This window comes from Gekko japonicus, unplaced genomic scaffold (assembly GCF_001447785.1).
Source record: "Gekko japonicus isolate JY-2015 unplaced genomic scaffold, Gekko_japonicus_V1.1 scaffold391, whole genome shotgun sequence".
Lineage (NCBI taxonomy): Eukaryota > Metazoa > Chordata > Lepidosauria > Squamata > Gekkonidae > Gekko > Gekko japonicus.
Window position 1 is genome coordinate 378,358 of NW_015174286.1, and position 17,965 is coordinate 396,322.

General features: G+C 42.7%; 1 protein-coding gene across 1 annotated transcript in view; it reads right to left on the minus strand.

Moving 5' to 3' along the window:
* GCLC (glutamate-cysteine ligase, catalytic subunit) overlaps window positions 1–17,965 on the minus strand; it is a 54,409-nt gene that overhangs the window by 19,958 nt on the left and 16,486 nt on the right. The window contains exons 3-11 of the mRNA XM_015423977.1: window positions 15,704–15,816; window positions 11,465–11,647; window positions 8,981–9,094; window positions 8,090–8,148; window positions 7,866–8,002; window positions 6,510–6,584; window positions 3,738–3,854; window positions 2,277–2,415; window positions 300–412 (exon numbers count right to left, since the gene is read on the minus strand). Of these exons, the coding sequence (XP_015279463.1) occupies window positions 300–412; window positions 2,277–2,415; window positions 3,738–3,854; window positions 6,510–6,584; window positions 7,866–8,002; window positions 8,090–8,148; window positions 8,981–9,094; window positions 11,465–11,647; window positions 15,704–15,816 (1,050 nt within the window). The remainder of the gene's footprint in view (window positions 1–299; window positions 413–2,276; window positions 2,416–3,737; window positions 3,855–6,509; window positions 6,585–7,865; window positions 8,003–8,089; window positions 8,149–8,980; window positions 9,095–11,464; window positions 11,648–15,703; window positions 15,817–17,965) is intronic.

Sequence of the window (17,965 nt, forward strand, 5' to 3'; positions counted from 1 at the left end):
CTAATCATCCATGTGCTTTGTTTTGGGTGCATTCTGAACTTCTGCTAATAGCCATGTGAAATTAAAGCCAGAATTCCCCTCCCTTAAACAGATAACAAAGCACCTTATTCATTTCTAGCACAAGCACAGTTTTACCTGAAATGTCACTGCTGCATCACAGGCTCCATTAAATAATTACTCGGTACATTTGAAAACAGCTAAATGTTTGGCTTCTCTTTTACTGCACTACCTTCCAGTTAATCACATTGAACATAAATATGCAAGCAATTTAAAGTAAATAAATTGGGTTAGGATACAACCTCAAAATGATCAGATTCATTGGCATCATCCAGATGAATTTTCTCTTCAAATAAAGTCAATGGATCTCGAATAAATAAGTGAGCAATATGCTGTGCCAAAAGATGGTCTATGCCTATAAAACCAACAAGTTTGGAATGTAAGCCGATGTTAAAAAAGAGCAAGCCCACCAAATACCAAGATAAAGCATAAGCAGCCACAGAAGCAAATACATATTTGCATGGAGTTACCTCACCAAACATGTCTGGAGGAGAAGGGGAACACCTGCCGCAAAAAAACATGAAATAGAACATTTTGGTATGTAAAGGAAACTCTCTTTCCTGATTGGTGCTGCTGTCCTCTACCACAGAATATCTTTTTTTAGTAAGTATTTCCAGTTGGTAGTAAGCTGCCTTATACTGAATCAGACCCTTGGTCCATCGAGGTCAGTACTGTCTATTCAGACTGGCAGCAGGGTCTCAGGTAGAGATCTTTCACAGCACCTAACACCTTCCTTCTTTTTTTTAACTGGACATGTCAGGGATTGAACCTGGGACTTTCTGCATACCAAGCAGATTCTCTACCACTCAACAAGAGACCCTCACTACAATTTTTTTTCTAGAGGCAGCAGCTTATTCAGAGAGTGAATTGGTACATAAAGCACTAAAGTGTTATATTTCAAATACAGCTATTATCATGAGGTCGATCAAATGAAGCTACTACTGTAGAAATTTCGGATCCTATTACTATTAGGTGGATTTGACAGATTGCACCCAAGTGGTTCCTCATCAAGAGGAGGGACGAGTGGAGGGCCTCAGAGCTCTGTTCTGGGCCCTGTGTTGCTCGACATTTTTCTAAATGACTTGGATGAAGGAATAGAGGGTATGTTCATTAAATTTGCAGATGACACTAAATTGGGAGGGGTAGCAAATACAGTAGAAGACAGAATCAAGACACAGGATGATCCTGACAGGCTGGAAAACTGGGCTGCAACAAAATGAATTTCAACAGAGATAAGTGTAAAGTTCTGTGTCTAAGAAGATTAAATGCATAATTACAGGATGGTAAAAACTTGTCTTGGCAGTAGTACTTGTGAGAAGGATCTAGGGATCTTAGTAGATCATACACTGGACAGGGGGTCAGCAGTGTGATGCGGTACCTAAAAATGCAAATGCGATTTTGGGCTGCCTCAAGAGAAGTATAGCATCCAGATCACACAAGTGATGGTATTACTTTACTCCGCTCTGGTTAGACCTCACTTGGAGTATTGTGTTTAGTTTGGGGCAACACAGTTTACAAGGGATGCTGACAAGCTGGAACAACTAAGATGGTGAGGGGTCTGGAGACCAAGTCCTATGAGGAAAGGTTGAAGGAGCTGGATATATTGAGCCTGGAGAGGAGATGACTGAGAAGTGATACGATAGCCATCTTCAAATATTTGAAGGGCAGTCATATACAGAATGGAGCGGAGTTGTTTTCTGTTGCCCCAGAAGGTCAGACCCGAACCAATGGACTGAAATTAAATCAAAAGAGTTTTTGGCTAAAGGAAGAACATCCTGACAGCTAGAGCGGAGGCTTCCTTAGGAGGTGATGGGCTCTCCTTTTTTGGAGGGTTTTAAACAGAGGCTAAATCACCATCTAACAGCAATGCTGATTCTGTGAATCCAGGCAGATCATGAGGGGGAAAAGCAGTGCTCAGCTCTTGTGATCCCTTCTTACATGCCCAGGATAATGCTAACCACCACTTTAGGGTCAGGAAGGAATTTTCCCCCAGGGCCAAATTGGAAGTTTTTTGCCTTCCTCTGGGCATAGAGCAGGGATTACTGGGGGAATGGGGGGGGGGGTAGTTGTGGATTTCCTGCATTGTGGAGAGAGAGGGACTCGATGATCCTTGAGGTCCCAGCTTTTCGGTTTCTATGCTTAAAGGAAAGGTCCTAGTCGGGAAGAAACCAAGTCAATCAAAAACACAGCATCACTATCATATGGATTCAAATACTTACCTGCACTGACTAAGTCGTCATAGATTTCTTTATCTATTGTCAAATCAATGTCATTGTACTTTTCACCACACTCAGAGAGGTAACTGTCTATGGAATCGTATCTGGATTTATTGATTCTGTAACGGTTGTTCTTCAATGGCTATACAATTTCAGAAGAAAAAAAGTGCTTAAGTTACTGGACAACAGGAACTACTTATCATGAATAATTATGCATCTGTTCAATTAAGGCTGCGGTCACATGGAACATTAGCCACGCTAGAGAGATGGAAGTCAGGCGGAGTTTCCGGGTGCAATCTCACCGGCACATCTGGGAAGCGTAGCGCTTCCGTGGCTCAACCAAGGCTTCCCGCCGAAACCGCGCTGCTAAAATCTAGTACCTCGGAGGTACTAGTTTCTGGAAACTGCGGGGCAAGGGCGGGCGTCTGATCGCGTTTCCGGTGGCATCCGGCGCCCGCCCATGTCCCCTTGCAAACATGGTTTTTTTTCCCAAGTCTCCGTGGATGCGCACAAGCACCCAATGGAGCATGCGCATTTATGGTGTACACGACAAAAAAAACCCCACCCGTTTGCCGCACCCGCTTCTTTGTTGCGCGCAGGATCGTCCTGTGATCAGCACCTCTCCCTTCCCACGGAACCTCCACGGGACCTCCAGGGGAGGTCTGATCCCTTAACCGTGCGTTAGTTTGCCCCGGGGCAAACAGCCACGCTTCCCCCCCACAGTTTCCTGCCCGTGTGACCGGAGCCTAAAAGCTATAAATGTGATTTCAGTAGTACATTCTAAGCGTATGTAATCTGTCCATATACCAAATATTACCCAAAAAAGAACAAGAAAAATTATATAAAGAACATAAATGTAATTATCTGAACACCATTAATGATTTCATGCAAGGTTAATAAAACATGTATATTTGTTCTATATTTGATTTAACACAGAACAGACTCCACAAAAGGGTTATGTCAAGGATTCCTTTCTGAAAATTCACTAATTCTGGGAAATCTATATAAATTGCTCTTTAAGCATAATAAGTGACCCACAGCCCTATCTCTAATGGTACAGAAATTGATTCCTAAGATAAAGAACGTGCAAGTTACTGTTCTCTAGGACCCAAACAGGAATGTTCCAATCTGGAATTGAATGACACACACACACACACACAATTTTGTGGGGCCACAAATGTGTCTGGTCTTGTGTCAGAAGCAATTACATATATTGGAGATAGTAATATTGCCAATATGTACCGTCCAGTTTAGGTCCTAAGAGTATAAGTAAAATCACCTTATCAGGACATATGTAACAGCAATATGTATCATTGATATCTGCTTTAATATTGATTTTGACAAAGCACTGAGAAGTTTTGCGATCTAAGTGAATTTTTCATAATATCTAAACTTTATAATTAAGGATGGACTGCTAACTGCTATGCAGACTTTTTTTGACACCAGGAGTTAATGTACGCGTACCTCTAATCCCCTCTCCTCTTGTGTCCTATCATCTACTGATGCAGATATTACTCCCCAACGGCAATCTATATCAGTCACATAGCCTCTGTAGAATGGAGCAGCAGCACTTAGAGCCATCTGAAACAGACCAATGCAAGAAATGAAACAGCAAGTTTTCACCACCCTATTATATAAATCCAAAGCTGCATGAAGAAAAAAAGACAGCAATGAAGTCTGTATGAGGTCACCACCACCAAACTATCTCTTACTAGGACTACTGTTTCTCAGGCTGGGGTCCTGTGATATGCCCACCCTCAAGTGGAGTCTGCAAGGCTCATGTAAGGGCAACAGGAGATGCTCTTCTTGTGCCCATCAAGCCAATATGAAAATAGAGCCCTCTCAGTTTTCTAGGAATGGTGAAGAGATTTTCTATCTCAGAAGCTTAGAGATGTACTGCAGCCCACAGTTGTTTAATATGGGGGAGGAATTTTTTTTTTGTCCAAGTGCTGAAAAAATGCAACATCTACCTGTGAAGATTGGGGGGGGGGGTTTGTCAAGGGTTTCATTTGTTTAGATACACTCGGTGAAAGCCAAGTCCCAATGGAGCAGCCAGTCTGACTTGGACTCAGCAGGCAGCTGTATGGGCTTGGGAGGTGAGGACAAGCATACACCATGTCCACTGCCTTCTCTTGTGCTGCTGGCCTCAACAGTGCTGCCGGTGCCCTGGGCACTTGGGTGGAGAACTTGAAACGGAGTGTTGGGCAAAATGGTTTGGTGTGCCACTTCTGTCACAGGTGCTGTGGGTTGCCTACCCCAATCCTTGTTCTTGAATATCTCAGAGCATTAGCCAGACATTGTACTGACTGACTAGTTAACCTAGGCACTCTGATTTGCTGAGTGGTACTAGGGAGATATAGGTCTGACACAGCCACCATAGTTACTTCAAGAATTAAGTTAAGTGCCTTTTAACCCTGTATGCCAATGCAAAGTACTTCAGTATGGAGCGGGGAACTATGCATGCAAAGATAATAGCAGTCCATGGTGGTTTCCTGCTAAATAACAGACGCTCAGGGTGTAAAACTAGTCTTTTCCTGTTTTTATGAGCAGCTCCAAAAGTTTTTCCAGGCCCTTCAGGCACAGCTGTTTAGCTGGTTGTCATCATCTCCCCCCCCCCCCCATCAAGTCACAGCTGACTTATGGCGACCCCATAGAGTTCTTCAGGCAAGAGATGTTCAGAGATGGTTTGCCATTGCCTGCCTCCGAGTCACGACCTTGGGGTTCCTTAGCGGTCTCCCTTTCAAATACTGACCTGCTTAGCGTCCAAGATATGACCAGACTGGGCTAGCCTAGGCTATCCAAGTCAGGGCAGCTGGCCTTTACCTAGAAGTTATTAACCAATAAGGAAGTTTCTTGCTGTCTGCAGGGCCCTGTTGAAGCTGTGGTCCTATAGAATCAGATCCCTCTCTAACCTTCCACACCACGTACAAGCATTTCTCTCAAACACTGTTAAAGCACAGCTGATAACTCAGTGTTCCCTCTAAGCTGAGTTAGTGTGAGCTAGCTCACAGTTTTTTAGCCTCTGGCTCACACATTTTTGTCTTAGCTGAGGAAGGATGGCTTCAGAGCAAACTAATTTATGCAGTAGCCAAATCGCTTGCTCACAACTTTAATGTCAGTAGCTTGCAAAGTAGAATTTTTGCTCACAAGACTCCACAGCTTAGAGGGAGCATTGGTCTCACTGTATGGATTTGAAGATGTACTAATGCTCATTAGTAGAGGCACTTTGTCGCTAAGACACCCATCTGCATTATAGATCACATTTAATTCTCTCTACCCCACCTATCTATGCCTAAACTGACATGGGCTCTCCCACTCTTTATGAAGTAATAGCAAAGAAAACACATTGCCAGAAACAGTGCACTAATTAATCCCAGCTACCATGTCTTCATTTTATGTAGCAAGTCAACTGAACAATATTTTACGTGCACTGTCTTAATGCAAATTCACGTCAGAAAGGAAATGCTTTCACTTAACTCTACTACTAGTATTTTTTAAAAGAAAAATTCACTTCTATATTCGTAACGCCAAGTATTGCTTAAATTTTGGTAAGCAAATAGTAAATCTACTATGATTGTTTTAGGGCCAAGGTAATCTGGACTTTCTATCTTTAGAAATGACTTTCCACACAGTACTTTGTTATTGACTATTTTATGCTGGTGCCTTCAGCACACATGTGTGTATGTACAATAAAAGGTACAGTTGGGGGGGGTTGAAATTCGCAGGGGGAAATCCCATCTCCCCCACCACTGCTGAGCTGGCATGTCCAGGCCCAACCACTTACCCCAGGGCCTGGCCACAGTGGTGTCTGGGAGCTGCTCAGAGCCCTGAGAGGCTCCTGGTGTGTGATGCTGCTGCGGCTGGGCCCCAAGCGGCAGCCAGTGCCCACTGCTCCTGCGGCCGGGCCCAGAGTGGCTCCTGGTATCAGCCACCACTGAGGCTGGGCTCCAGGCCTCTGTAGCAGCTGCTGCAGGGCTCCCAGCCACTGCAGAAGCCAACACTGTGTGCTGTCTGCACATCCACAGACGACAGCTCTTAATTTTTAACTATTCTTTATTTTACTTTGGAGGACAGTAAACATTTCAGATTTTTCTGCAAACTTGGGGCATCCCCCAAATTTGCAGAATAATCTGTTTAGCATCCATTTGGCCCTGAGCTGTAGATTTAGTTATCCATAGATGGGGGCCACATATTACTAATAATATAGAGATACTGGGATAAAATTATATTACTCACCACAATGGGGCAGATGGTAGCTAGCTGATCATAAAGGTATCTTGCTTCAGAAATGCTGCAAGCTTGGAATGTTACCTGTAAAAAGAACATTAAAATCATCAGGGCTGCAAAGATTACGGTGTTAAAGACTGTCCTTCTATGAACTGACTTTGCAAAAATGGAATGACTACCCAACCAAAGCACATTTCCCAAAAAACAATTAGCACAACCTTGCCTGCCATGCTTTGGGGAAGGTATAATGCAAGAGACACATTGTGAAACACTTCCCTAAGGGGAATTAAAACATTCCCCCTCCCCCCAGACTTAGCTCCCAACCAGCACATTTCCCAAAAACAATTAGCACAACCTTGCCTGCCATGCTGCTGGGAAGGTATAATGCAAGAGGTGCATTGAGAAACACTTCCCTAAGGGGGATTAAAATATTCCCTCTCCCCCCAGATTTAGCTCCCCACCAGTTCAGTGCTCAGATTAACTTCAGAGGTACTAGTCACCAGGATGAAAAAATGGCTAAGGAAGCACAACCTTCTGGCTTATTCACACCCTCTCTCACTATATGTCTCCCCCAGCCCTAGCTTGCCACTAAACAGAGTATCCTCCAAAAAAATGAAGAAATGCAGACACTGCAAGCCCTCCTCTTTCTCCTTCCCAAGGCTCTGAAGTATTCCCTTAGACTCACATAATTTGTACATCACCCTAATCATGGTTTGCACTAACCATTATTTGAGTTTCCAAGTATACAGGCAAAATCATGGTTTAGAACTACTTGTGCGCTCAGTAAACTTTTTCCCTAACGTGCAAAGATCTTCAGAGATGAAGGAATGGTGTAACTATGGTCTGTCAATTCTGACATCATGCCAAACCAGGATTCCTTAACTAAGTTTCGATGTGTGATATCTGAACTGAGCCACTCTGGAAATGAAAGGATGAGGGCCAGCTTTAGCATGAAAATGAAACCAAGGGAAAACAAGCCAGTATGCACACATTTAATATACAAAACATAAAAGTATAAAGATTTATGGGATGAGAGAACAGAGGACAAACCTAAATTATAACGTATCTTTCCATGATTCTAGGATGTAGAGTAAATTGCTTTTCTGTTTGACTATCTGAAATTCTTGGCGTAGCGAGACTCTTAACACTTATTTTTACATTAATGTGAGTACATATGTGTTTGTTATAATACTGCCATAGTTTATCAGTTTTAAAATAACCGGAGGGGGGGGGATCAGGAGAGAACTTTGTAACATCCTATGATGGACTTTTAAAAGATATTTGGTTGCTAAGACTGAAGTTAAAATGATACAAAACAACGCGACCAAAAAAAGTTAGCAAGAATTTCTACTTTAGTGAATTTACCTGAAGGCAGCAATTGCCCATTCCAAACCCCATGGCATCCATATATACATGGTCAGGCTTGGCTGCTCTTGCTGCTTCACCATCATCATTAGGGAATGTTTCTATGAATGGTGACGGAGTATTCTTGTCCTTAAATACTAAACACAAAAAGTTAACAAAACATGAACACACTGTTACTAAATTTATTTTCCCACTCTGTGAAAGCAAATTGTTTGCACACTTACTTGGTACGTTTATCACTACTTTTTCTCCTCTTCTGTGCCGAATGTTTCTTGTTAAGGTACTGAAACAGAACAGAAGCCTTCTGAAACACTCTCTCAACAGAAAACATCCAGATGCGCTCCAAAGTGCTCAATGTGTAAAATAGTGAAATAGTTTTAGGAACTTCCAGTATACCCACCTTACTACTCCATATCTGCATCCCTTATTCATTAAAGGAATATATCCAAAGCATTAAAATGATGTTGATATAAGCACTGCTAAGTGCCTATAACATTTTAAGATAATCAAGATACTTGCCTAAAGCTGCACATTGACTGTCATTCTAATGAGCAGCAAGATGTCAGGAAAAGATGGCAAGACTGATGGTGGTGGTAATAATTTACTATGATTCCAAAAATGCTCCTGCTTATTCTTATGAATGGGATGGTCACACTGCACAAAACTCAACTGGACAAATTTACTGATTACAAAAATCAAGTGATTCTACAAATCTATGCTAAATTTAAACTTGGGAAAGCGTGGTGGACAGCCAGCAGACAGCATGGGTCTCACCTTCCTGGTCAGTCTATACCAGACACAGAAAATGCAACCAAGCTGTTCACAAAGTTTGCCAATGGCACAAAGTTATTCAGGATGGTGAAAACCAAGGCTGAGTGTGAGGAACTCTAAGCAGAGTTGCTGGTGCCGGTGGGGGTGGAAAGTACTTTTCTGGGAGTGGGGAGGGGGCGATGTCACCTGATGATGTCACATGGGAACGTTGCGCGGGGACCATCTGGTTTTTGGGCAAACTCTATGGTAAAACTGGGCTCAAACCATAGAGTTTTGCCCAAAAACCAAAGTCACTGTGCAACGTCCCTGCATGATGACAATTTCTCATTTTAAAAAAAACTTACCTAAATCTGGGATGTTTGTTAATGGCTTCATCTGGGAAGAAGAGAGACTTAGATACTCCCGCCTCAACAGGTGTTGGGTAGCTCTCTGGTATCGTAAATCCTGGACATCCTAATCTGCAAGTTTCAAATACAGCGTGTTATTTTTAAATATCTTCATTTATCAACTGAGATTCTGGCAGGAATAAAGTCTTATTTTAATTATGCTTAAAACTGTTAGAAATGTTGAAATAAAAATGGAAGCTATTAAGGAAATGGCAGAAATGTTTATAGCTACTTCACACAGATGAACAACTTTGGCCTCGGCCACACGGGCAGGAAAATGAGGGTGTGTGTGGCTGTTTGCCCCGGAGCAAACTAACGCGCGACTGCGCGATCAGGCGTCGGGTTGAGGTCCTGTCGAGCTCCCGTGGTTAGGGGGTAGGTGCCAATCACACGACACGGCAAAGAAGCGGAGCGGCGCGGCAAACGGGGTTGTGTTGTATTTTTAAGGTTGTGTTGTATTTTTTATAAAACTGAAATGTGTGCATGCTCCGTTGGGTGCTTGTGCGCATCCGTGGAGACTTGGGGGAAAAAACCCTTTTTGCGAGGGGACATGGGCGGGCACCGGAACTACCACCGGAAACGCGATCAGACACTTGCCCCGCGGTTTCCGGAAACTAGTACCTCTGAGGTACTAGTTTTTTACCCCGCATCTTTGGCGGGAAGTCTTGGGTGCGCCACGGGAGCTCTACGCTTCCCAGATGTGGCGGTGAGATCGCGCTCGGAAAATCTGCCTATCTTCCGTCTCTCTAGCGTGCCTAATGCTCCGTGTGACCGGGGCCATAATTTATTTCCAAAATCTGTACCCTGCCTTTCTGCCCAATCAGGACCACCAAAGTGGCTAAATTCCCAAATTAGCTTAGGGGCCTGGCTATGCAATTTTGGGTTCCCACAACCCTGTCCCTTTTCCAATTCACTAAAAAAAATAAATTAGAAGCAGATCCTGTTGCAATTTGAGATTAAACACGTCTCTGATAAGTGAGCAGGCTGCAGTTTAAGTTATTTTTCAAACAAACTGACCAAACAAAATAAGAAATAAAACCCATTTTGATTTTATGGTGTTTTATCCTTCTCCCAGATGCTGTTTATCCTACAGGTATTTAGCCACTTCAGCTCTAAAGGTGTAAGGAGCTGCTCCATACCAGCATTAGCTGGCAACACTTCTAGAGAACACGTTTTCCACATAAATACCAAAGGTTGGATCCCACAATCCACGAACAAAAAGATCATGGTTCTTATCTATTTACAAACTTTATACCCTACCTTTTTGCCATCAAGGTGGCCAACAGATCAAAAACATATATAATACAAACATGCAAATTAAAAAAAATTAAAAGCAAGCTAAAATACACATACAATACCAACTATTTAAACATAGGGCAGGAAGGCCATGTGAAACAAAAAAGTCCTCACCTGCTGGCAAAGACTGCAACAGAAGGGGGCAGGCAAGTCTCTAGGGAAAGAGCTACAGAGTTTTGATGCACCCAAAGTAGGGCCACAGATGATTACTGTAGACGTCGGGTAGGTTAGTAAGGGACTAGACAGCCCTTCAGGCATGCTGGACACCCAAGTCATGGAGGGCTTTAAAGGTAAACATCAGGACCTTGAACTGTGCCCAGAAACAGATTGGGAGCCAGTGTATATGGGCCCAAACAGGAGTAATATGGTCCCTATGACGCACTCTAGTCAGCATCCTGGCTACAGCATTCCACACCAATTCAAAGTAACATTTTTTTCTGTGTTCCTGAAGCAGTCCTTTCCAACTCCAGGTTAACCATAAGGTCATGAGACATGAATGGCCCAACAGCCACCTGTGTTGGGAAGCTACAGTGTGTGTGGGGGGGGGTGGCCTCCATCTTTCCTCTGTCAGTGCAGCTCCACTTGATGGAAGAGGCAGAAGGAACTTCCTGCTTCCCAATGCAGCTTCCCAGCACAAATGACTGTTAGACTTCATAGGGCAGGCAATCCTGGGAATAAGCTTTACCAGAGTTGAAAATGACTGCTAGGCAGAGGGGATCACAGGAAAGATCCACCACCATCAGCACCTTCCACTGACTGACTGCAGGATCCAACCCGAGGTTTATTCAAAACACAGAGCTCAGGGTACACTCTCAATTACAACCAAAGCTCCCATGCGAGTGCAAGCAGACCCCATCTGCAGCCTGCAACAAACACAGTAACATTTGTAGCAGTAGAGCTCCATGTGTACATTGGAGCCCTTATGGCCATACAAAGTAATCAGATTGCACATGTTTGCCCAGTAACAGCTAAACAGTGCAGCAAGAAAAATGCACTGTGAACATTACAAAATATAGCACCATAAATTAAAATATTCCTGTCTCCTTATCAGTAAAAAATACACAGCTGTTACACTACTCTCACTTAATTCACAGCCATCTTGAATAAATAGCTTTCCCAAGCCTTACTAGAAACATGGAAGCATACCTTGGGAATGATGTGACAGTGCAGAGAGCTTCATTTTCTTTCAGAACAGAAGCAGCTTCCTGACGCCGTTTCTTCATATTGTCTTGCACAGTGTTAAATTCAGACATTGTTCCTCCATAAGGCTGTCCAGGAGTCCCCTCAATCATATAACTTCCATATTCTGGCCTCCACAGAGTTGGATGACTGCAAAATATATATACATACATTTGAGACTCTTTTATTTAACTTTTCACAACAACAGAAGTACTATAAACATGAGTTAGTAAGTGGATGAATGTAAACAGGAATTATGCAATGACAGGTTGAAGAAGTTTAATCTCTTTCATGCTATTTATCAGATGCTCCTTGTTAGCTGTAGTTATTTGCTCGAATTGCTATGCCTTCCTTTGCTTCACATGTGATCCTGTTGTTGTTGTTGTTGTTCAGTCGCACAGTCGAGTCCGACTCTTCGCGACCCCATGGACTAGATCCCGCCAGGCTCTCCTGTCTTCCGCTGTCCTCTGAAGTTTGCTCAGTTTCATGTTCGTTGCATCGATGACACTGTCCAACCATCTCATCCTTTGCCGTCCCCGTCTTCTTTGACCTTCAATCTTTCCCAGCATCAGGGTCTTCTCCAGTGAGTGCTCCCTTCTCATTTGGTGGCCAAAGTATTTGAGCTTCAGTTTCATTATCTGGCCTTCCAGGGAACAGTCAGGGTTGATTTCTTTGAGGATTGACTGATTTGATCTCCTTGCAGTCCAAGGGACTCTCAAGAGTCTCCTCCAGCACCATAGTTCAAAAGAATCTATTCTTCGGCGCTCGGCCTTCCTTATAGTCCAACTCTCACAGCCATACATGACTACTGGGAATACCATTGCTTTGACCATGCGGACTTTTGTTGGCAGGGTGATGTCTCTACTTTTTATCATGCTGTTTAGGTTCGCCATCGCTTTCCTCCCAAGGAGCAGGCGTCTTTTAATTTCATGACTGCTGTCACAGTCTGCGGTGATCTGGGATCCCAGGAACGTGAAGTCTGTCACCACTTCCACGACTTCCCCTTCTATTTGCCAAGGAGTGATGGGGCCGGATGCCATGATCTTAGTTTTTTTGATGTTGAGCTTCAAGCCCACTTTTGCGCTCTCCTCTTTTACTCTGAGCAAGAGGCTCTTTAGATCCTCTTCACTTTCAGCCATTAGAGTGGTATCATCTGCATATCTGAGGTTGTTGATCTTTTCCCCAGCAATCTTAATTCCCGCTTGTGATTCATCCAGGCCAGCATTTCGCATGATGTACTCTGCATATATATTAAATAAGCAAGGTGACAGTATACATCCTTGTCGTACTCCTTTTCCTATGCTGAACCAATCAGTTGTTCCATATCCGGTTCTAACTGTCGCTTCTTGGCCCTTATACAGGTTTCTCAAGAGACATGTGAGGTGGTCTGGTACTCCCATCTCTTTAAGGACCTGCCATAGTTTGTTGTGATCCACACAGTCAAAAGCTTTAGCATAGTCAATGAAGCAGAAGTAGATATTTTTCTGGTACTCTCTTGCTTTCTCCATAATCCAGCGAATGTTGGCAATATGATCTCTCGTTCCTCTACCTCTTCGAAACCCAGCTTGTACTTCTGGTAGTTCTCTATCCACGTACTGTTGAAGCCTAGCTTGTAGGATCTTGAGCATGACCTTGCTAGCGTGTGATATGAGTGCAATTGTGCGATAGTTTGAACATTCCTTGGCATTGCCCTTCTTTGGGATTGGAATGTATACTGATCTTTTCCAATCCTGTGGCCACTGTTGCGTTTTCCAAATTTGCTGGCAAATGGAGTGCAGAACTTTAACAGCATCATCTTCTAAGACTTTGAATAGCTCAGCTGGAATACCATCACCTCCACTAGCTTTGTTGTTAGCAATGCTTTCTAAGGCCCATTTAACTTCACATTCCAGGATGTCTGGCTCAAGGTCAGTGATTATACCGTCGTGTTTGTCAAGGACATTGAGGTCTTTCTTGTATAGTTCTTCTGTGTATTCTTGCCATCTTTTCCTAATCTCTTCTGCTTCTGTTAGGTCCCTACCGTTTTTGTCCTTTATCATGGCCAGCTTTGCATGGAACGCTCCCTTGATTTCTCCAATTTTCTTGAAGAGATCTCTAGTCCTTCCCATTCTATTGTTTTCTTCTATTACTTTGCACTGTTCATTCAGGAAGGCCTCCTTATCTCTCCTTGCTGTTCTCTGGAAATCTGCGTTCAGTTGGGTAAATCTTTCCTTTTCGCCTTTGCCTTTCGCTTTCCTTCTTTCCTCTGCTATTTGTAAAGCCTCATCAGAAAGCCACTTTGCTTTCTTACATTTCTTTTTCTTTGGGATGGTGGTGATTGCTGCCTCCTGTACGATGTCACGAACCTCTGTCCATAGTTCTTCAGGCACTCTATCTATCAAATCCAGACCCTTGAATCTATTCTTCACCTCTACTGTATATTCATCAGGGATGCGATCTAGGTCAAACCTGAATGGCCTCGTGGTTTTCCCAATTTTCTTCAGTTTAAGTCTGAATTTTGCAATGAGTAGCTCATGATCTGAACCACAGTCAGCTCCAGGTCTTGTTTTTACTGACTGGATAGAGCTTCTCCATCTTTGACTGCAAATTATATAGTCAATCTGATTTCGGTGTTGCCCATCTGGTGATGTCCATGTGTAGAGTCGCCTCTTAGGTTGTTGGAAAAGGGTGTTCGCTATGACCAGTGTGTTCTCTTGACAAAACTCTGTTAACCTTTGCCCTGCTTCATTTTGCTTTCCAAGGCCAAACTTGTCTGTTATTCCGGTTACCTTTTGACTTCCTACTTTAGCATTCCAGTCCCCTATGATGATGAGGACATCATTTTTTGGTGTTAGTTCTAGGAGGTGTTGTAGGTCTTCATAGAACCGGTCTACTTCAGCCTCTTCTGCATCAGTGGTTGGGGCATAGACTTGGATTACTGTGATGTTGAATGGTTTACCTTGGAATCAGACAGAAATCATTCTGTCATTTTTGAGATTGTATCCCAGTACTGACTTTTGCACTCTCTTGTTGACTATAAAGGCCACACCATTTTTTCTACGAGATTCCTGGCCACAGTAGTAGATATAATGGTCTTCTGAGTTAAATTCGCCCATTCCTGTCCACTTTAGTTCACTGATTCCTAAGATATCGATGTTCAGTCTTGCCATCTCATTTTTGACCACGTCAAGCTTACCTTGATTCATAGATCTTACATTCCAGGTTCCTATGTAGTACTGTTCTTTGCAGCATCGGACTTTCCTTTCACCATCAGACACATCCACAACTGAGCGTCCTTTCGGCTTTGGCCCAGCCGCTTCACTCTTTCTGGGGTTACTTGTACTTGCCCTCTGCTCTTCCTCAGTAGCATATTGGACACCTTCTGACCTGAGGGGCTCATCTTCCGGTGTCATATCTTTTAGCCTTTTGATACTGTCCATGGGGTTTTCTTGGCAAAAGTACTGGAGTGGGTTGCCATTTCCTTCTCCAGGGGGATCACGCTTGGTCTGAGGTATTTGGTAATAATTACTACTAAATATATTTCCTATGGAAAAGATCCATGTGCACCAGGGGCTATTTTTGCTGATTTACTCCCACCATACACCAGAGCAGTCTTCCAACTCCCTGCTCCTATGCTGCTCCTGCACATTACCCATGAGCAATGTTTTGAGGGGCATTTCAGGCTACAGTGGAAGGCAGTGAAGTCATGCTTCAATGCAATGAATTACATGGGATCCAACCCAGTGACATCAGCATCATGGTCAAACGAAAGACAGGCTTCTGGGATAAAGATACGTTCATATATTGCCAACACTGGTAAGCGCAGTCTTTGTGCCAAAGATTTGGAGAATAGCCCATAAGCCTCTTTTTTTTGCCTGCATCTAATCACAGGTTCTGCTAGAAGTGCAAGATAGGGCTGAGGGCGGAGTATCATCCACATACTGCTGACAACCCAGCCCAAACTTCTGGATGACCTCTCCCAGAAATTTCATGTGCACGTTAAAAGGCATGGGGGGGACAGCTACCAATGTTTCTACATAAAATCCTAACTATTGCAAAAATATAATTGCAAATGTTTTGTTAATGTGAAAGAATAAACTGAACATCTGGTATATCAACAACAGTGATCTTTCACATGTAAAAACAATGTTCTCACACTTAAGCTTTATGAATAATATGACAGTTTCTGGCAAATTTGTGTACGACTTAAGAACAGTTGCTACTTACTTAGGATTTACTCTTTCACCCTTTTCTTGCAAAGTATGAAGAACTTGTTCTCCAATTAAAGACAACCGAGCTCTCTTCTTCTCATGGTCAAAAGCTACCAACATGTATTCAACCTAATGTGCAACACAAATAAAATAAATACACACCACACACAATATGTAGTGCATTAGACTAGAAAATTATAAAACATGAACACTGATTAGTTATTGGAACATGGCATATTATCTACTACTTGTAAGTGCGGCTGGTTGCATGGTAAAACATACAGGAGGTTTGAATATTATGAATGCCTATCTTTGGATTTTCACAAAATTACAAGGCGTTTCCTTAAGTCCACAGTATAAACTTCAAATAGGAGGATAGGTCTATCTGCAACTACCAGCCATGGTGACTACAGAGAACCTCCACATTCAGAGGCAGTAAATCTCTGAATACCAGTACCAGGAGGCAACATCAGGGAAGGCCTTGACCTCTGTGACATGTTGTTGGCCACTATGTGAGATAGGATTCTGGGCTAGATGGACCACTGGTCTGATCCAGCAGAGCTGTTGTTAGATTCATCAGCCACAAAAGCCAGTACTCAGCAGCTGCCACTGTGTTTTTGAGTACCCTCAGGGTGTTCCAGTCAGCAATGAAAACCCTCTGGCACTTTCTTCCCATAGCAACGGATGAACTTTGTTCCATTGCCCCATTCATGAATATTCTATTGGCACAAAGGTTATTCTTTTAAAGATTACAGCGATACTCAAAACATACAAGGTATGTGGGAGGAGAAAGCTCAAGAACAGCTCCGTTCGAGGCACAGCAGCCTTTTAGTGGAGGCCAAGGTAACTGTTGCTCTCTTCAAAGAAAAGGTATACTCTAATTCCTCTTAAAACAGGAAAACCATATTGGTACACTACTTCGAAGTACGACATGTTACACGGGGTTGTACATGGGCTCAAAGCTGCGGCTCATATGTACAAGCTTAGCAGTAGGTGTTCCTCTTGACCTGTATCCCTCGACTTGCAGTAGAGCAGCATATGCTAATCTGCACCACGTGACCCAGCATAACTAAGGGATGTGCAACACATACCACAACCAGGAAGCCGGGTTTAGATTTATTATGTAGTGCTAAACCCAGAGATTATAGCCATTTGTACACAGCCAAGAAAAATGTGATAGATTAGAAAACAAAGAACATGTTTCAAAGCGCTTCAAAAAGCAGGGCAATACCACTAACCTATCTACCCACAAAAGACTTTACTAAAGAATTTCACTGTTCAGAGACACACTTTTGTGCAGTTTTAGAGATAATTATGCTACTGGTTTGGTTTCATATACAGAACCTACAAATGTGAGAAGCAATTTACTAGGAGCACAACCCTAACTGTGCTTATCCAGAAGTAAATTCCAGCTAGTTCAGCATATCTATGTGTTTCGGATCACAGTCTTAACACACACTATATTAAAGGTTAAGAATTGGTAGGAGAAAAACTGGCATACTATCTTGAAAATCTCCTCTCTGAGACAAAAACATAAAAGAACACACAGCTTTTCCCCTAACAATTCAGGTAATTGCTGATATTTAACACCTTTAAACACTGCTAAAATAGATAAGAAAACTTCAGGTAACTGCTGGTACTGCAATCAGTGCAACACCACTTTTATTCACATAATCATAGCAATGCCCCAGGGCACGTATGGGGGGGGGGGAGAGAGAGAGACAGCTTTAAGATAGTATTGAGTTGGCCCCCAGAGTTTTTTCTCTATTAAAAGTTTACTATTGACCTTCCAAAAGAGCTTCACAATATAATCACAGCAAACAACATCATCTTTGCTCGATATGGGGGGTGGGGGAGATAATAGTTCTCAGGTATGGGATCAGTTGGAAAGAACACAAAAATTTATGTTCTAATTAGACTCACTGTACTACAGCGAGATGAAAATAAATGTCAGTTGGACTACTGGAATAAAATGTTTTGAACTTTAGATAAATTACTTACTGTGTGAGAAGTTACATAACTAAATAAAATTTTAGAGTATAAGAGTACGTTTGTATTACTTGCTACAATGTTTACTTTGCAACTCTCCATAAATGTGGTTTATATACATAGTATTTTAAAGATAATGAAAGAACAAGAATTTTTCCAACAAAGAACCTATAGACACTATGCAGTGAAAGGAAGCTGCATCTGTGTTAAAAGACATCTAGACTAACTTGTTAAAAGGGCTGCATGGAGCTGCTCCTGCCTAGACATGACACCTAGATACATTCAGCAA